Here is a 19,626-nt window from a genome sequence, read left to right on the forward strand (position 1 = left end):
GTCTGAAATTTCCCGTAGTTGTTTAATTGACCGCTTGCTAAGCCCTGACCCCAAACAGAGACACTCCAATCATGGCTTGGCAACCGTATCTAGTTACAGCAGGCCGGCTTTGAAATTCTCCACATGCTGAAAGGGTATGCTTGCGGATCTAATAAGAGTGATACCCGGTATATTAAGCTTTTGGAGGGTGGTGTCGTTTTTTATTTCCTTTCCAAAACCTATACCACAAGGGCAAAAGTGTAAGGAATGGATTAAACAGCGTGTTTATCTGGTCTAATAAAAGTCGGCAGCATGCCGAGCTAACTAGCTTATATCCTATAGTAGCCTAGCGTTATTTCTAAAGACAAGGTGCGTATCATTAACTAATTACATTGTAGGGTTACAGATTACGTCAAAGTACCTGGCGTAAGGTTCTTGTTTTAAAACGAATCAGCTCAATCAGCTGGAGATTGAGTTTTCAACCAGCTCCAGCATTAGCATTAGCTTACGTGAGATAAAATTTGGCAGTTGTCATTTTGGCCAACGAAATCCATGGTCATCAGCTAAAAATAAGACACCGGCTTTTTTGTACTTCCACCATTATCATTGTTCACATATGCAGTATATGTACCCTTAGAAAGGTGTAGCAACTTCTGCTAGGTGAGACTAGTGAAAAGTCAATTGGGTACATAATTTCCATGCTCATCAAATGGTTCAGTGATGTTTGAAAGCATCTATATTTGTTAGCGTTCCATTAATTCAGATTTTTGTCACATGTTGATGTGCTAACCAGTGTGTGTTGTCTACTTGTAACAGTGAATGCACACATGTATTTGTGTCCCTGCCTGTGGGGAAAGTCTCTGTCTGATTTATCTTGTGTAGCACTACCAATCTTTTCTTGAACAACAACATATATGAGTAATGCAAGAATATTTTAATTTGCCCAGCATCCCTGCGCCTTACTGTGCATTTCCATTTCCAGTTTTATAGTACCAGGATCCCTCTATAAATCACACAGCAGCTTCTGGATTAACAGGGTGGAGCCGGAATAGCAACTACCCACGGCACTAATAGTTGAACCATTGCCTTGAAAACAGAGCACCGCTTTCACTTGATGTGTAAATCTAGAAATGCAGGATGGTAAATTCCACCTCCCAGCTCGGCTCTGGGTTTGTAGAAGGGGAATAATCTGGAGTATTTTCCGTCACCCTCCCACATCTCTCACTCATTCCTCATCTCCATAATGACCTCACTTCCTATGCATGCGGCACGACGTCTGTCTGTCTCCCTGCACCATACTGAGGTGTTAGGAGTGACAGCTGTTAATGGGGATGTCTGCATCCAAGTTCTGGTTGACATTTTGGTCAAATACGGAGATCAAGAGAGTCGAGGGGTTTAAATCCAGAGGCCGACTGCTGCATATGGTGGGCCTGACTCTGGTCCATGTCAGAAAGGCTGGAGGGTGGGCTTAGTTGTTCAGTGTTAGAAGCTTTAAAGTGATTCCCCATGTTTAAATATTTAATATCTGCAAAGCTCTAATGGTGGGCAGAGAGAAAAGGAAGAAAGTGGGTGAGATGAGGGAAGAACAGAAGGGTGCAGAGAGAAAGTAGTCTTGGAGGAGGAATACAAAGGCACAAAGAAATAGGCAGAGGAAGGGAGGTGATCTGAGCCTACAGGCACTCTACTCATTATGGTCCGTGATCACCTTGAGGGCACAAAGAACTTTGTAAGGTTGCTTTTTATTGATTTTTCAACATGGACTAGTATGTTGCCTGGTTGATTTTTGAACTAACAGATCCCAAGTAGATGAAAGTCAATGATGTTTTATCTGAGGCTTCCACTGGCTTTCCCCAAAGGAGTGTCACCACTTCTATTGGTTTTGTACAAAAATGAGTGTCAGTGTCATCTTTAAGGCAGACATATCATCAGGTTCACAGATGATCTCATCTCACTGTGTCCTTGCTCAAGAATGATGAAACTGACCACGGTCCGGTGGGTGATGAACTCAGCGACTGGTGTAAATGCTCCTTATTGGACATAAATGTGTCTAAAACAAAGAAATTGACTTTTTTAGGAAGAAGTCTTCCCCTATTCTTCCTGCTGTTATTTATGGCCAGGATGTTGAATTTGTTCAACAACATAAGTATCTGGGAACTATTACTGATAATAAGTTAACCTTTGAACCAAATACTGATGCTCTTTAATTGTGCAAATGCCCATCAGTGTCAGTGTATGTATTTTTATGAGAAGCTAAGGGGTTTTAATGTTGACAAAACTTATATGAAAATGTTTTATTCTTGTTTTATTGAGTCTGTTCTAACCTTCTCTTTTACCTGCTGGCCACTGATCTTAAAACACAGAAACATGTTGGAAGGAATTGTTAGACTGCGCAGTAAAATTGCAAGCATAAATCTGAATGACCTCTCTCAAATATACATAGTCAGAACCCGGAAGAAGGTACAGTCAGTCCTCGCTCACCCCTTGCTCAGTGATTTCAGGTTGCTCCCATCTAGTCGTAGATAGAACATACCAAGCTGCAGGACCAATAGATTTAAAAACTAATTTGTCCCTGCTGCTATCACCCTTCTGAACAGCAGTGAGTAATTCCTATGTATTTTGTGTATGAATGGTTTATGTGTTGTTTAGTGTGCTCATTGTTCTGCTGGCTGTGCAACAAATTACCCCTAGGGGATAATAAAGATTTACCTTACCTTAACTTACAGTAGAGCTAACAAAATTTAGTGAATATTGCCCCCATTGTTTGTTTTTGTTCTGCTGGGATAAGAGGAGTATGGGGAGCAGCTGGTCAATAGTGGAGAAAGACTCCTTTCTTATGGATACACACACACACACACACACACACACACACACACACACACACGTGATGGAAGAAGCCTTGGCATCCTCACGGAGCTCTTTCTCATGGCGGTCGTTATCATTCTCATCTCATTCTCATCTCATTCTTGCATTATCGGTTCATGTCCTCCCATGTTTAAAGTTGCAGTTAACAAGGAAGCAGGTTGAGTTTTCATGTGAGCAGGTAGAAAATACACACAGATTTCCTCTCGTTACAAAACACAAACACTTATGTGCAAGTCATCATGTTTATGTGTGCACATTTGTGTGCACATGTCAATGTGGCGTGTGCGTGTTTGTGTATTGCTGGCACACATTACACAGACATGCTACCCAGCAGGCATGAGCTCAGAGATTAAAGTATGTGTGTGTATGTGATTGTGTACGTATAGCCCTACGGTATGTACATATGTGCATGCTTGTGCGTAAACGTGAGTGTGTGTTTTTGAGTATGCCTCCGTGTCTGTGCTGGCAGAAACCAGTCTTTCAAATCAGTTGTTTCTCAGGACCAGAGGCCAGCTGGTTTTCATTTTTATCATGTAATCAGGATCTGATTTTCACCTGGGACACCAGGTGAATGCAATTAACTACCAAGTAGGAAAACCAGCAGTACTACAGGTCCCAAATTAACCTTTGTATTCTTGTATACTTTGGTCTACAGTGTTAATGCTCAAAAGATCAAAGCAAGCAAGACTGAAGCATCCATGTGTTTATGAAATGTAGCATTGCGCTTATTGGCTTTAAAAAGGGATCCAGTTGCTAATGAAGTGTATAATCTTTGAACAAGCTAATGAGCTGTACTGATTAGATTAGAGCTAGGAATCCAACCCGTGTAGTTAAGAGTTACCATAAGATGTTTTCACGCAAACTCACAAAGTTATATTACATTCCTGAACCTTAGAGAAGATGAAGCCTTACATGGGTACCTACTGCAGTAGAGCTAATTCTGTTGCTACAGTTGTTAAAATGTATGTGTGCTTGTTTTTATTTATTTTATTTATTTTTTTTACAAATTGTGAGAGTAAATTACCTGTGGGAAAAATCAGGACTCACACGATACACGTGTCCAACAAAAGCATAAAGTAATAGGGTAAGATTATTTGTGTCAAAACACTACTGTCACTTTAATTAATTGAAAACAATCCCTAGTCATAGTCTTTTTCTGTTTTTTGGTGCTTTTTACATTTGTTAAAACAGCACAATGTCTATGTTTCAGGTGATGCACTTAGGCATTCAAAAGGTAGTAAAGTGAATATGTTTTGCACGACATTTAATGAATCAATAATATAACATTGCCTTGCTTTTTTCCCCAATAAAATTTCAAATACTTGTGCACAATGAAACATACGTCTTGTCATTCCAAGACAGTGGACCTACTGTAAATGTATAAAAGAAAAAGTATATACAACAAATAACTTAAATAAAAGTTACTGTGCAAAAGTTTAAAGTGTACCTTGCTGTATGCACTGTAAACACACTGTAGAAGCAGACATAATGATCCTTTTTATTTCTGTTACTTGATTGAAACTTGACAATCTCATTTATGTATGAAACAGACAAGATAAAATTACTGAAAATTTAACTCTGTAAAGACAACCATATGTGTTTATGTGTGTGTGTGTGTGTGTGTGTGTGTGTGTGTGTGTGAGAGTGAGTGAGATGAAAAGAGTGTGGTACTACTGCTGGGAAGGACATCTTCCGTATTGGACCTAAGCAGTGACCAGCATATGATATATATGCGTGATATATCACGCATATATTTCACATATGCTATCACCCTGCAGCAAAGAACTCTGGCTTCTAGGCCAAGCTGTCAGTAGGAGAGCACTAATATTATCACTGTTTCTCCTTCTCTATATGTCTTCTCTGCAGAGCAGAGAACAACACATGATGCACATATATTGGTATCTCCGTCACTTCATAAAATGCTCCTGCACTATGCAAAGGGGAGAACAGCATGAAGCAGAAGAAACAGAGCTAGACAGAAGTGAGGGATAGCGTCAGTGTAATGAAGTCGAAACAGCAGAAGATGGGAAAGGACAGATAGGACAGACCTGAAAGATAACAGCTTAAAACAGATAAACTAGCAGGCAAGACAGAGACAGAGGTAAAAAGATAGAATTGGAGCTAAAGACAAACTAGAGTGTGGGCAGCAAAGACAGACAGATGAATAAAAAGGGCTGAGAAAAGCACATATGCGCTACGAGAGGGAGAGCCACGGAGACAGAGTGACGTGCACGCCAAGCAGACTCTTCCCCTCAGTCATCACTTCAACACCACAACACCACAAGCGACTGCAAAACACATGGGCCCGGTCTGCCTGCACAATGGGCTATTATAGGCCTGTACAGCAGCAACATACTAAAAAAAAATCAACTTTCTGCAAACAGATCCAAGGTGTCTCAGACTTCAAAACAAACAATACTACATGTGTATATTTTGACAGTAACTGCTCTTTTTGGCAATAAACATCTCTGCAGATCATATGACGTTGTGTCGCAAGCGTACACAGGCACACGTGTAAGTGCGTATGTGCGTGAAGTGGTGTCTAGGCCGTGGCAGCGTCAGGAAATTCCATGGGATGTTTTCAATAAGGCCGGCAGCGGCAGCCAGAGAACGGGCAAATGAAAACCTGCTGAAGCACACCACGGAGCTCCAACAACGCACTGGCTACCCTTGCAGCATTCCTCCACTCCTCAGCACCAGTGATAGCTTTGTGTGTACTTGTGTATAAAAATGACAATGTATGTTTATAATTGCATGTGATTGAGACAGTGGGCGACCAAGAATGCATATTTTGCTGTGTGGGTGTTGGAAAAAACACTTTGCATTCAGACTTATATCTGTTAGCATATACGATACGATAGCAACAGAACAAGTGTCCAATGTGTGTACAACGTGTCTGCAAGGATGCTTTGCCTTTACTGCTATCATCTGGTGTTGCTGTGTCATTCTGTCCAAGGGGAAACAGTGATGCGTTCTCTTGGCCTCACAAAGCTTGCTAACGTCATGCTACAGTGGGTGCTTATGATTGGTCCCAATTACATAATACTGATAGTAATAGTGAACAGCAGTGACCACAGTGGTGTAGAGGAACAGGATGAGCGACTGTGAGGAGACAGAGGGAAAGAAGATGGAAAAGCTGAATATAAATTTGAAATAAATATTCAGTCAGTGACACAATGTTATTCACTTAAATAAATAAATAGTTTGACATTTCCCCCCAATTCCCCCAGTCTTTACGCTAAGCTAGCTTACTGGCCACTTGCTGAAGCCCTCATAGTTAACTGGCAGCTATGAGCTTGGTATCACTCTTTTCATCTAACTCTCAGAAAGAAAGCAAATTGATTTATTTGGCAAAATGTCAAACAGACACACAGCCCTAACGTATTATCACCTTATAAAGTTCTTATGGCTAACGTGTTAGCAAATATAGTTGCCTTACACATCCAACAGACACAGAGAAACATGTGTCAGGTAACCTAACAAATGTCAATGAAAGTCCAATATTCAGTCCTTCCTTTTAGGTCTGGCTTGGCTTCCACAAGCTAACTCCTAATAAAAAAATTATAGTTTTAGCTGCTAACCTTTCTTTACTAGGTAACTTTCTGTGTTTTGTTTGTTGCTATAGGCTGGTAGCATAAAGTTGTTTATCAAAAATTTTCACTACTTGAAATAGGGATGAAAGGAGGGAGACTGAACCATATAATACCTTTTTCAGACTATGAACCAAATTAAAGAACTACTGTAAATGAGGCTTAATAGCTACCTTGAGCTGTGGAGTTAAGTGAAAAGGTTCATGGCTGCGAGCGACCTCTTTAACTTTACATGTAGTCATCTGATACAATGGCAATAAAAAGCAACGAGTAGTGGAGTTTGTCTGGTGTATTGTAGCCTTACAGTAAACTGTAAATTCAATGCATTCAATTCAATTACTGACTGAAACAGAGAAACAAGTTGACTGAGTTACTTCTGTGGCAATCTCACAAACTCTTGGCCCAACAGCAGGCTCCAGTGAGAGAACATTACTGCTCAGTCAGTCTCTTTTATACTGCCTGGGGTAATTCAGTTATGCCTGCTGGAGCTCTTTTACCTCTGTAATTTGTATTAATAACCTGTTGGTGAAAGTGAAGAAAATAAAGAATGTCTGTTACAGCATGTGTGTGAACGCAGATGTCTGCAGGATGGAGGTAAAAGAGCAGAGAAAAAGAGAAAGAAACTGCTTTAGCAAGTACAAAAGCATACATTTTGCACATAAAAGTGCTCACAGCCACAGGAAGGTGTAGGTGTACAGCGAGAGGAAAGGGGGAGGCTGGGAAGTAAGGTGCTGAGCTGAGCAGAGATGGATTTCCTGCCTGAACCACTTTATACACACTCTGTATAGTTTAATTACCCTGTGAAAAAACTCCTGGAACGTAACTACGACATCGGTAACTCTAGAAGGCCTTGACCTGAGCGCTGCCCCAGCTCTTTCCTGACAGTCCTGTTTTCCTTTTGCGCTCTGGACATGGTTCAGGCTAGAAGTGAGGGGTCCAAGGGAAAGGCAGCTAGAAGGGCCATTAATATTTAGCTCTTGGCAGAAATGCAACCTGATAAACACAAAAACAGCCACTTGAAACAGACATAAATAGACACAAACAGATGATTATAGTGACAGAGAGAACCCGTGTTATGTCATTTTAATGTGATTTTTGAGATCGGACCATAAAGACTGGATTCTATGTGATCACATTATTGTACGCCTACATTTGGCCTGAAAATGGCTGTTATACATCTCCCCAGACTCTATTTATTTTTAAATATGTCTGGACAGTCTTAACCCTCACACCTCCTATCGTCTTTAGCCTATTTCTCTTCATTACTCAATATATGCATTGCGGTTAGATTGTAATCAGACTACAAGCAGAACTCACTTTCACAAAGCAAGCCTGACCACTTTCACTACTACTTTTACTTTTATCTTAAAGAGCAATGTGAACACAGTTAGATTTTCTGGGAGTCCAGGCCGTCACTTAATACATCCTGGCATCATTGGATGATAAAATTTCATGGCTGGTTACGGCCAAAGGGAAACTGGGACCAGCAGGGACAGTTACAGGACCGTAAAGACATGAGTCAGCGTAGATGAGAGAAAGGAAGCTTTGTGATTAGAGCATGGGAGAGACTTTATTTAGGCTGATTTGTTCAGCCTTTTGTGTCTTATTTTTGGTAAATATGCATCTAGAGACATTCATGTCAGCAGACAACACCTTGGAGGCCCAGTTTATCATAAGAGACACAACTTTTGTCCAATCAGTAAACTACTTGTAGGAGACATGATACGTGTGGTAGACAGCTGTTCAGCTGGAGACATTTGTACTGGTATATTAATAAAGTGTTGTGGTGGAAAATATTTAGTTTTAATAACCTGTACTCTACACAGATCACAGATCTGCAATGAATTAGTTTTAAGTTGTGTGGCCATAAAATTTGAATTAAACGTTCATTGTGCTGATACTACGCTATGGCACTGGTGTCTTTTCTTTTTTGAGTTGTTTGCGTTTCAAGTAATTTCTTTCTTATTCCTTTAGAAGTATGTTTAATGACTTCCCCTGCTGTAGTTTTACAAACGTCTCTACAATTCACTATGATTTAATCGGTACATTTTTTCAGTAATAGGTTAATTGCAGTCTTTGTAAATTGTTTTAAATGCCTTAACATATTGTAATTGATATGCATTTCTTTTTTTCTCGCAAGTTTTTGATTTCTTTCTTGAGCTTTGAAGTTCTCCTTGAATGAACCAAGAAGGCAGACCAAGTAACTAATTGTGTAATTAGCTTCTGCCGTAGTAAATCGGACACTAATTACATGCAGATTGTGCAAAATTGAATGAACGTGCGGCACAAATTTCCCCTGCTCTTTCATGTTCTTAAATCTGGCCCTCATTGACTGCTATCTGCTCTGCAGGCCTTTAGGACACAGGCCTTTACTGAGACCCCTGTGTTTACTCTATGTGTGTGCGTGAGTAAATGTGCTTTTTTGTGCAAGTTATAAAGTATCCCAGTATGCACATAAATGTGCCCAAGTATTGTATGCATCTGTGTGAGTATGTCTGTGTGTCCACCTAGTAGGCTATACCTGTGATGGTTCTTATCACTTCACACTAGCTGTCAGTTCTCTCACACACACTGCAACCTGTAGGTGACCTGACACACATGTTCACCCCTAGTCTATCCAGGCCAGGTTGGACACACTGGAAAGCTCACCTATAGCTGCCTTACTGAAGGGCTAGAAAACATAAGGCTGCATTAGAACAGATTTTAATGGTTAAATATGCCTCTTTGTAGGCAAAACAAGAACCAAGTTGGTTCATTGCAATTTCTTAATGACACTGATGCATGTCAATTTTATGTAGATGGTTTTGCACGGTAGTCTGCCTAATGTAAGTTGGCAATGTCTGAGACTTAGCCACACAGTGACATATTTATCCACAGAAGATTTCTGGCTGAACACCATCGTTTGTCCTAGTATTGCCCATCTACATGCAGTAAAACAACCTATGTTTGCAAGGGAATTCATACAGAAGTGCCTTAGTAGTAGTACATTCAGACTTGTGCGGAAAACGGTTTCTTTCTCTGTCTTCATCCCAAAGGATTAAGTCGTTTATTCATGCAACTCCCACTCACAAGTCCAATTTAATGTAACTTTTTTCCCTCTGTGCTTTAGTTTGAACTGAGATCTCACACAACAGTACAGTTCTGCATCAAAGCTTTTGCTTTGCCTTATTAGTATTCAAGTCACACAGATGCTATTCTGCAAATAATCAAATATAACACAATATAACAATTGTGTAACACCTCCTTGATCTTCCAGTGTCAAAGAAATACTCTCTATTTTCAGAATGTTTTTGATAAAAGCCAAAAACTTGTCTCCCAGCTGTCAGTCTTATTGCCTGTTGTCATATCTTGCCCATCCCTCTGCAACATTTCAACTTGTAATAGGAAACAAGCCTTTTTTTACTCCCTTGCTACTCTCCACTCCAACTCCTCAGTGCTTTTTTTAGCCTAAGGAGTTGGACTGGGTTCGTTGGCTTTCTGTGGTTCACATGACTTTCATTGTTTCATAAACAAAGTGTGTAACACGAGAGGGGACACATCATCAGCCCTCAATTCTTCATCTGCGGACACTTCAGAGAAACAACACTTATTTAAGTACTTTTGCACAAATTCATTCTTCCATTACAGTCATAATACATATGCTAAGTTACAGTGTTGTCCGTACACACACACACACACACACACACACACACACACACACGTGCACAGGCATGCATAAAACATAGCTGGATAGTGCAAAATCAGCCTTGTCCACACAGCACAAAGAGCAGAGGGAGCAAGTATACTCAGAGGAAGGACCCAGGCATTCAGCATTAATCATACACTGTGGCACACATGCGTGCATGCACTCTCTCTCTCTTTCTCACTCACACACACACACACACCCTTGAGGCGGTACCACCCATTTACAGATGCACAAGCACAGACACACAGTCATACAGTAAACAGATACACAGAAACACACCCTCCACCTGCTTTTGTGGGCAAACAGACTAACATGTGTGCGAATGTTGATACGTGTGCACACACATACACACACTTCCCCCAGGACACCCTACACTATTCAGGAAACATTAGCAGCATTAGCAAGGAATGCTAATTGAAACAAACAGCTCATGGTTTCTTCATTTCTGAGGTGGGAGCTGGCTGTAATTGAACCTACTGTGTGTGTGTGTGTGTGTGTGAGTGTGTGTGTGTGTGTGTGTGTGTGTTTGTGTGTGTGTGTATGTACACATGTACAGACACACAATTATTCATGCCAGAGATCTGGGAACCATTGTACACTATTATTGTCCTGCATTTTCTCCAACTTTGCTTTCAAATACGAAAGAGAGCAAATTGTTCACCATAAACACATATTAGTGCTGACAGAATCAGTGTTTCAGACCAAAGCAGATTTCTCTTTCACCTCACAATTACATGCAAACAGACACTCTTAGCTCCAGTCAGTGTATTTGGAAAGACTTCATTTAATGCAAAATAGAGATTCTGGTTGGAGCTGCTGCCATGATGAATTCTCATATTGTTTGGCCTGAAGTTTAGAGAGTAATCCCATTACCAGCTGGACAAAGGTCTGCCACGGTGGCCTTTTGACGTGGCAGAGGGTGAGAAACTCAACCTATACCTCACGCTGAACATCCCTCATGCAGCATCTGAGACTCCCTTACCTGCACCAAAAGCAAAAAAGTACGTCTGGTTGGGATTTCTCTGCAGCAAGGAGGCCACACGGCGAGCCATTCGCTCATTGCGTTTGTAGATGAGCTCCTGCCGGAAGTAGCTGTCGATCTGCTGGGCTGTCATACGGTCATGAGCAGGCAGGGAGCTGTTGATGAAGTGAGGCAGCTGAGAGAAAGAGAAAACTAGAATTGAAAAAAACATGGTGAAAATCCAAAGCACAATAAAATGTTCATGAAACATTTAAAGCATACATCAAACACAAAGAGAAAGGGAAAAATGAAAATGGATGAAAGAAGAGGACTGAATGGGGGTGTTGGTGACAACCTGGCAAATGCATGTGCCCATGTGAGTGTGAGACCTGGCAACCAGGAGCATTTGTGGTGTGATAGCTTGACAAAATGACTGCTCTGCTAATCATATTTTAAATGAGACCGCATCAATGACGGGTGGAGGAGAGAAAAGTGTCACCAGCACACGTGTGTTCAGGCTGTTGTAGCACATTAATGTGTTTTTATATGTGTGAGTGCACTGCACGAAGGCAAGTGCTTGTGTGCACGTTCAAGTACCGTACATACTCCAGTGTGAGCGTGTGAATGTGTGTTTAATTGCTGTGTGATATATTAAGAGTCAGACAGGCAGAGACAGACCATGCTGGCTCTGTTCCACTCTTGGCTGCATCACTGGATTCAACAGGCTGTTAATCTGTGAGGATGAGTGGAGGTCTGCGGTGGGGAAGCCGGGATTTTGTATCGGGGTCGTAGCTGTCCAACTCAGAAACACACGGGCACACCTGAACACACACAGTCTCACTTTCTCTGTCTTTAGTTCTTTCACTTCCTGTCTGGGTATCGCTGTACCTGTGTTTGACATTTTACATATTATATAATATTACAGATAGGTGAAATCCCAATACACTAGACTAGAGTGCATCCATTTGGTCTGTTCCCTCTTCCTGGCATGCTGTTTGCTGCCAGAAATAAATATGTCTTTTCTTAACTTAGGACTGTTATACTACTGGTCGACTGTACTACTATGCAGAAATTATTTTCCATGTGTTGTAAGTCCTATTTTTGACTTGGTCCATTAGCCTTTTTTGACAGGGCCTGAGGATGGCAATGTTAGTCAGTATGATTCATGATATCTGGATGGAAATGTAATTTGGACTTTTGTGATCTTTGCGCAAATGTAGAGTGTGTATAGGCATCTGTAAAGTCTCAATATTAAGCATTAATATTTCAGTGGGGTCTCTGTTTCTGTCATGACTTCTGTACTCCTTATCTACCTCTAAGGCTACCCAGCCTTCGGTTTTTCTACCCAAGTCGGAAATAATCAAATGATTGAGGGACTGGAGGAAGAAAGATTTGAGTTTTTGTGTTACAGGATGTTTTTGTGTCTCCATATGTGTTTGAGTGCACATATGCTGATGTGTTTACAATCTGGAATTGTATTTGTGTGTGACAAGAACACACACATGCAAACATACAGTTGCTGTCTAAAACTGAGTTACAAGTTGACACTGCAGTAAATGGTGCATAAATCACTCTGCGTGTGTATGTGTGTGCGCCAATGTGTGGTGTCTGAATACTGAATACATGGGGGGATTTATTGTACCACGTGTGAACAAGGTGCTTCTTTCCCGTATCCATCCAAAATCTGTATCTGGCACATTTTCTCTCGCTCCCTCGACTGCTCTTCCTGCTGTTTCACATAATGGTTGTAATTCACGCCGAGTTCACTGTTAAAAAACAAAGGGTGTCTACGGGAGTCGCTTGTAGGGATCCTTTCCATGTTTTTATAACAGTTTGAGTCTGTCAGTGACAAACATAAGCTTATTTTGTGGACGTAATTTTGACTGGCACATTTGCCCCGGAGGAATACGTTGCAGCAGAAGCCAGCTACTGCACAGATTCCAAAACCTTTAGTACCTACTAATCAATTAGGGACCAAAATATATATATATAATAGGGCCCAGGTTTAAAAATGCTGAAATTATCCTTTAATTCTATGATCATAATAAAAACCTTAAGTTTACCTTTTTTTAATACAAAATATATATATATAATGCTTAGAGTGAACCTGGGAGACAAAGAACCCTGACTTTGCTAGTAATATAATAATGATGCCTGTCACAGTTCATTTTTACTCACATTTGGCAGGTCTGTGTTTGATAAATCAAATCCAAATGGTTTGTATGACATAAACCACATTATTCACTTATCTTTCTTACCTCTACATATAGTTACTCAGTGGGGAAAGAAAGAAAGCTGCATTCACACAGATAACTGTAAGCTGAAGCCTTTCATCGTCTGTCTGTGTTTTTTCAGGGTTAATCACCCAAGTTCATCCGGACTGACAGGGGTTGAACATGGGGGAATGAGTTAAAGAGAGAGCGAGAGGTAGAGAAGGAGTGCTTCATCATCGCTCTGGTGAGTGAGGATCGCGTTAGTGTTTCGTGATGAGAGAAAAAAAAAAGTGTTCGGTCAGAGAGGGGTCAAGGTGGGAGTGTAGTGGTAAATGCAGATAAGTTATCACAGCGAAGGCCATTAACTGCTTTGTATCCCAACCTGCACAGGAAATGTGGAGTGACAGGGAGATATTTCCTCCCTTCCTTACTACTGGTATCGCTCTGCACTCACTTGCTCAGTCAGTCTGCCAGCAATTTACTTTCTTCTATTCTTAATTTAAGATTTGGCTCTTTGAAGTCTTATTTCTCCTCCATTCTCTTCTTTTACTTACTTTCCTTTTCTTTATTTTCTTTTCCATTTCTTTTCATTTCCTTTGCCTTTTTTCATTCTCTTCTTGTCCTTTCATTCTCGCTTTCCTTTCCTTTCTTTTCTCTCAGTATTAAACCATAAAAACACCACATTTTTACATTTTATTGTGCCACGGAACAAATAGTTGAGGGAAACAGAATCAATTCCTATACAAACATCAGAATAATCAAGTAATTAGATTTAATTTGGGATAGGTCAAACAGCTAAAGATAACAGTAATGGATGACTACATATATCATATGAACTTTCATCATGGTACTACATCTACAGCAATTTCAAAGTTAGTAGGCCGTATAAAAATCTATGTATCAGCCTTCTACCTTTTACTATATTTCTTTCATGTCCCTGTTCTTTCTTATCTGTCTCTTTCTCTTAACGTTATTTAATTTTTAATATATTTAAATTTTTCTAACACACACACACAAACACATCCATCCATCCATCGTCAACCGCTTATCCTGCATACAGGGTCGCAGGACACAAACACACATACGCTTTAATTACTTTACGCTTTAAATTACTTGTTTAATTAAGTGTATGAGGTTGATTGTTCTTATGTAGTTTGTATGATGCATTGACAATATTGTTGTAATACATTCATGCCAATAAAGCTAATTCTAAATTGAATTGAATTGAATGTCCATGATGGATTTGGGATCACCTGATTGTTGAAAAGCATTATCCTCTCCTGCACCGTTCTGCGGTGTTCTGCTCTGGGGCCCATCATCGACCTCTTTCTAATGTGATGAAGATTGAACTGGGACCCTATCAGGGGTGTTGGAGGCCCCTGGATTAGGTCCTATCTATCAAAAAACACCTGCTCTTTACGGCCATGGAAGTTCACACACAAACCTGCTGTAGATCACCAGACTACAGAGGCAGGCACCACAGTCAGGCGTCTGATTGCTCTAGCATGTGCTAGGAAACGTTAATACATGTTATTATGACATGAGGAGGAGGGGCGAACTGGTATGATTTAAAGTGTGCACAGAGGAGACGACTGTAAACACGACTGCAGGTGAAACTGTGGCTAACAATCTCTCCACGGGCATTGGAGAGAGAGACATGGATAGACACCAACAATGAGGGAGACAGACGGAGAAAAAAAGAAAAAAGGGAAATATGTGTCTTTTGTCAGGGCTTAACAACAGAGGCTTGGTGAGATGTGAAAGAGTCTGAATAGTGAGTTGTGCATACTTTCCCGTGCTTTGTGTGTCTCTAGTGTAAATGATGTGGAATCTCTGCAACTGAGCGGTGAGTTGAGGTTACATGGTGTGTTAGGTTTAATGAGACTTGAGGATCAGTGAGGAAGGTTGACACAGCATAATTGACATATGAGGAGGGCTTGCGAGTACATCTGCATTCGAGGGTGGAGAGGGAGTGTGTGCACGCTATATATTGAATGGCCTTTTGAGCTCTGGGTGTGAGGACTGATGAGGAGGCCGTCATTGAAGGGAGCAGAGGCTATGTTAGGAAAAGCATAGTTATGTGGAGGTCAGATGTGTATTTACGGCCAGTCCAGAGCTATTAAAGAGTCAGACTATCAAGTAACTTGAGGTTGAGAGGGATTAAGATGGCAATGTGCAGTTTTGTGGAAATGATGTGCAAGCCTAAAAGTTTGAGGTGACGGTGGTCTTGTGGAGATTATTGTTACCCAGCACCTACAAATGGTAAGTATGACTGATGATTGCCGTTTTGTTCTGTCTGGCTATAATTGGGCTCATATCATGGAATCTGATTTTATATGTGACATCTTTTGGTTTACGACTTTACATAATCTGAAGAAACAGATTATTGAGAACAAAAAGGCAGTAAGACCTTTCTAGCAGCCTGTTGTTGGACCATGTAGAATTTTGTAAGTAGAAAAATATGGGAGGAAATATGAAGAGTTTGGGATTTTTTTGGCCAAGTGCTATAATGGCATCATGCTGGGCAATCAGTTTCCACTCATTTTATGGTCTTTATGTTGCCCTTTTTCAAGATGGCTGTTTTAATTGCCTTCAGTTGTTCAGCTGACATTAAGCTACAAAAGTTAACACTGTCTTCGCTGAAAGAAAAGTGGATAGGGAGTGATTTAATTTTTATTTTGGGATGAACTATCCTTTAAGGAAACATTTATTTTTGATAATCTAACGCTTAAAGGAGGAGACCAACCTGTGAGGTGTCATGGTTGAAGATGATAGAGCTGAGATCACCACAGTTGTAGTGGGTAATGAGGTCTTCGGTGGTGTAGGAGCCCTGCAGGCTGCCTGCTCGGACACCCTCGTGCTGCAGCAGTGTCTGGTTCAAAGCAAACAGCACCTGCAGGGAGAGAGAGAGACAGGAAGACAGGAAGGGTGCTGTTACTTTCTGCATCCTCAGACTCGGCGTTCTCTGCTCTGCACTCAAGAGGAATTTTCCATGAAGGGTGAGAAATTAAAAGTGTTCCTCTTTAAAAAATATAATATGACCTTTAATATACAATGAAGCTGTTATTCCTGAGTGTCGGCAAAAGCTCTTTTGCAGTGTTGTCATTTCTTTCAGGATATTTTCATACGCTTTCCATACAGGCTGACTTCAGGTAAAAGCAGACCACAAAAGACATGGCAGAACTCCACTGACTTTCTTCTGAAGTAGGGAGAAAACAGGGGAAGAAAGGGTGAGCTGAAGAGAGAAAGAGAGAGAGAGGGAGACCCTTTAAAAATAACCCTTCTTTCGCTTTCACCAGGCCACGGTGCCGTAAATTTACAGCACCCATTAAAATCAAAAGTAAACCCTCTTTAGAGAAAATTTATAGCGTGCAGCCGCCAGCCGGCACAATGACTCCACAGCTGTCCTAGACAGCAGGGGTTAACCTCCCTGCTCCCGCCTTCTAAAATCCCACGCCACCTCTGACTGGCCTGGCAACTGGGACTGAGTTGTCAATCACTGTTAAGCTCTCTTACAGGAACCAGAGGTGCATTATAGAAGAATTATTTTATTTTTTCTTTCTGTGTACAGCAGATTTCACACAGTTCTACATTGCATCCAGTGAGACAGTTTCAGTTGACTTGATTAGGACAAGTGACTCGGCTCATCATATCTTCAAACCACACCACACTGATCTGTGTCTAGGATCCTAATTACCAAGAAACCTGACTAGAGCTTAGGAAAATACTGCAGGGAGAACGTCAGCATCCAGGCCCAGATGATTTGTGGAGCAGCTTAAGGCCGATACAGCTGCACAACTGATTGAGCCTGATGTCAGAAGTCTGGGTTGTAATTCACGCAATTAAGTTATGTTTTCGCAATCATAAATGCCCATATCGTGCTTATTGAATGTTTCAACTCCAGGTAACCCTTACGCTGGGATAATCACAACCAAGCTCTAAGCTCAACCATGTGACTTACTCCTCCCCTCTCTCTGAGGTCATTGTGTTTGCTAACCTTGTCTTGTGGGCTCATTTTGGCTTTAGTGCGCTTTTTTCATAATGCAAAGAGACAAGTGAGGAGCTAACAGCATATGTAACTCTCTCATTATCTTCCTTTCATGTCTTTAATTTTCTCTTACTCCCTGCTCATTCACTTCAGAGGAGTGTCCATCCTCTTCTCATCTGTCTGCCAGCACTGAATCCCGAGCCCTTCCTCCCACTGTACAACCAAGAACCGAGTCCGGTCATATTTATTCTTTTAGACATGTTTCATCGAGCATATTTTCTGTTATGCTCAGCGCCGCGCTGTCGCCCTGCCAGAGGCGGATAATCCAGGAATGGGTCTCGATCAAACCATTTCAGTCCTGGAAAAAAAACATTACTTTTGTGCTTTTCTCAGTTCATATCTCAGCAACCAGACTTCCCAAACCCAGTAGCCTCCCTGCTGTTTGAGTAATGACAATATCCCTCTTTTCAGTTTCTATTTCCATCTCATGTGAGATTCTTTTATTGCGCTGAACTTGAGGTCATGTTGAGGTGTGATGCCAGGCCCAGAGAGGCTAATACCTGCCTGGTGGCTAACTAGCTACAGTAGCTAATTATGCGTTTGTAGATGCTGATTCGGTGCCAGTAAGTTGCCACTGACCTTATTCCTTGACCCATAGGGCTCTCTGCCACGTCTCGAGGGTTATTCTAAGAGAAACACCAGAGCAGGGCAGAGACAGGGGCGGGAGCTGGCACAGCACACACACCTGTTTGTAATGCTGCCAGCTCCAGTAGTTTCCCTTAGCATGGCAAACTGCTCCAGACACGACAGACAGGATGCATGGTGAGAAGGGAGGTGGGGGGGGGGGGGGGGGGGGGGGGGGGGAGTGTGGCTGGTTGTGTTGTTAAGGGAGTTGTTATTTCAATATTGTCCGTCTCCCGGGGAAAGAACATCTCTGCAGCTGTAACCATGGCGCCTGAGTTTGTGCTGGGCTGAATGAAAGAGCACGTCAATCACTGCAGGAGAGCCGGCGAGGGAGAGAGGGGGAGCGAACAAAAATGCAAACATTTCCCGTGTGTGTGTGTGTGTGTGTGTGTGCTTGCATGTATATTCATACGTGTAAATATGTGTGTGTGTGTGTGTGTATGCATGCGTGCATGTGTTGACTGACCGAGTGGGTGTTCTCATGCTGAAGTGGTCCACTCACTGTGACAGACTGGCTCTTTTACGGCTAGGCCTTTTCAGAGAAACTAACATTGACACTGTTCACCACATAGTTTACTACTGCAGGTCTTGCTTCTCTCTCTCTTTTTTTCTTCCCCCGTCTCATCTAATACATGCGTGAGAAACTCCCATTGTAATTACATAAAAGATTTATAAGAACAAAGCTGGAAGGAGCCGAGCACATGGACGGTCTTGGAACCTGCTATCTGAGCACAGCCCTCCAAAAAGTCATTAGCGAGCGTTGGAAAGAAAACAGAAAAAAATGGGTAGGGCAGGAGTGGGAGCAACAACAAAAAAATGGATTTAGAGAGATCTTTCATGTTTCAGAAAATGTCATTTATCAACATACTGTGTGCGCATTGCAGCAATTGACCTTGAAGTGAATTAAATCCTAGCTGCATGCTAGCAATAGTGTTAGCTTGTTTGAAGGTTTTACGGGTCTGAAGTGTGAGTAGGTGTCGATGACAAGGGGCTGGAACTGAGAGAGCTCACTCTTGTCGACTCCATCACTCCCCTATTATACCTCCTTAATTCTGAATCGGAGAATGTGAGTGATGGATAGAGCTAAAGGGCTCCGGGCTGTGATACAACAGAAGGAAGTGTCAAACTGTGGAGGCCAAACATGGACTCTGGCAAAGAGGTGAAAATATAATAATACCCAGGATTTTTTACTTTTTACCTTTTTACTTGACAGCTGTAGGAGTCGGTAAAGCATGCATGCTTTGTTATTCGTTCATGAAAAGGACACATCAACAACAACAGCAGTTAATACACAGATCAAGAAAAACAAAACACTGCCACTTACTAATCCTGTCTGCTTCAGTCTTTTTCCTCCCTCATGTCCACTTTCCCCAAGCCACCCTTTTAATTTCTCTATCCATTACTCACTTCCTGTCTCTAAGCTGTGGTAAGACACTATTCAACAGTCTTGCAGAATGACAGAGAAAGAAAGAAAGAACAAAGGAGGAGTAATAGCACAAGGAAAACACCGAGCGTAGAGCGAGAGTTGAAAGTGTGAAAGAATGGTATAAGACAAATAAAGCCTTGTTCTCTGTGAGAGGAGCATGTGTTGCACAGATGGAGGTGATTCTTCTCCATTTGCGCAGTGAAGAGTGGTTTGGGTTAGGTGAGTACAGGCCAGGCAT

The 19,626-nt window shown here is 41.5% G+C and overlaps 1 protein-coding gene across 2 annotated transcripts in view; it reads right to left on the reverse strand.

The window, feature by feature from the left end:
- trabd2b (TraB domain containing 2B) overlaps positions 1-19,626 on the reverse strand; it is a 67,873-nt gene that overhangs the window by 13,013 nt on the left and 35,234 nt on the right. For both annotated transcript variants that reach the window (XM_046049964.1, XM_046049965.1), the window contains 2 exons: positions 16,037-16,183; positions 11,099-11,273 (listed from right to left, as the gene is read on the reverse strand). In XM_046049964.1, coding sequence (XP_045905920.1) covers positions 11,099-11,273; positions 16,037-16,183 — 322 coding nt within the window. The remainder of the gene's footprint in view (positions 1-11,098; positions 11,274-16,036; positions 16,184-19,626) is intronic.

This window comes from Micropterus dolomieu, linkage group LG05 (assembly GCF_021292245.1).
Source record: "Micropterus dolomieu isolate WLL.071019.BEF.003 ecotype Adirondacks linkage group LG05, ASM2129224v1, whole genome shotgun sequence".
Classification (NCBI taxonomy): Eukaryota; Metazoa; Chordata; class Actinopteri; order Centrarchiformes; family Centrarchidae; genus Micropterus; species Micropterus dolomieu.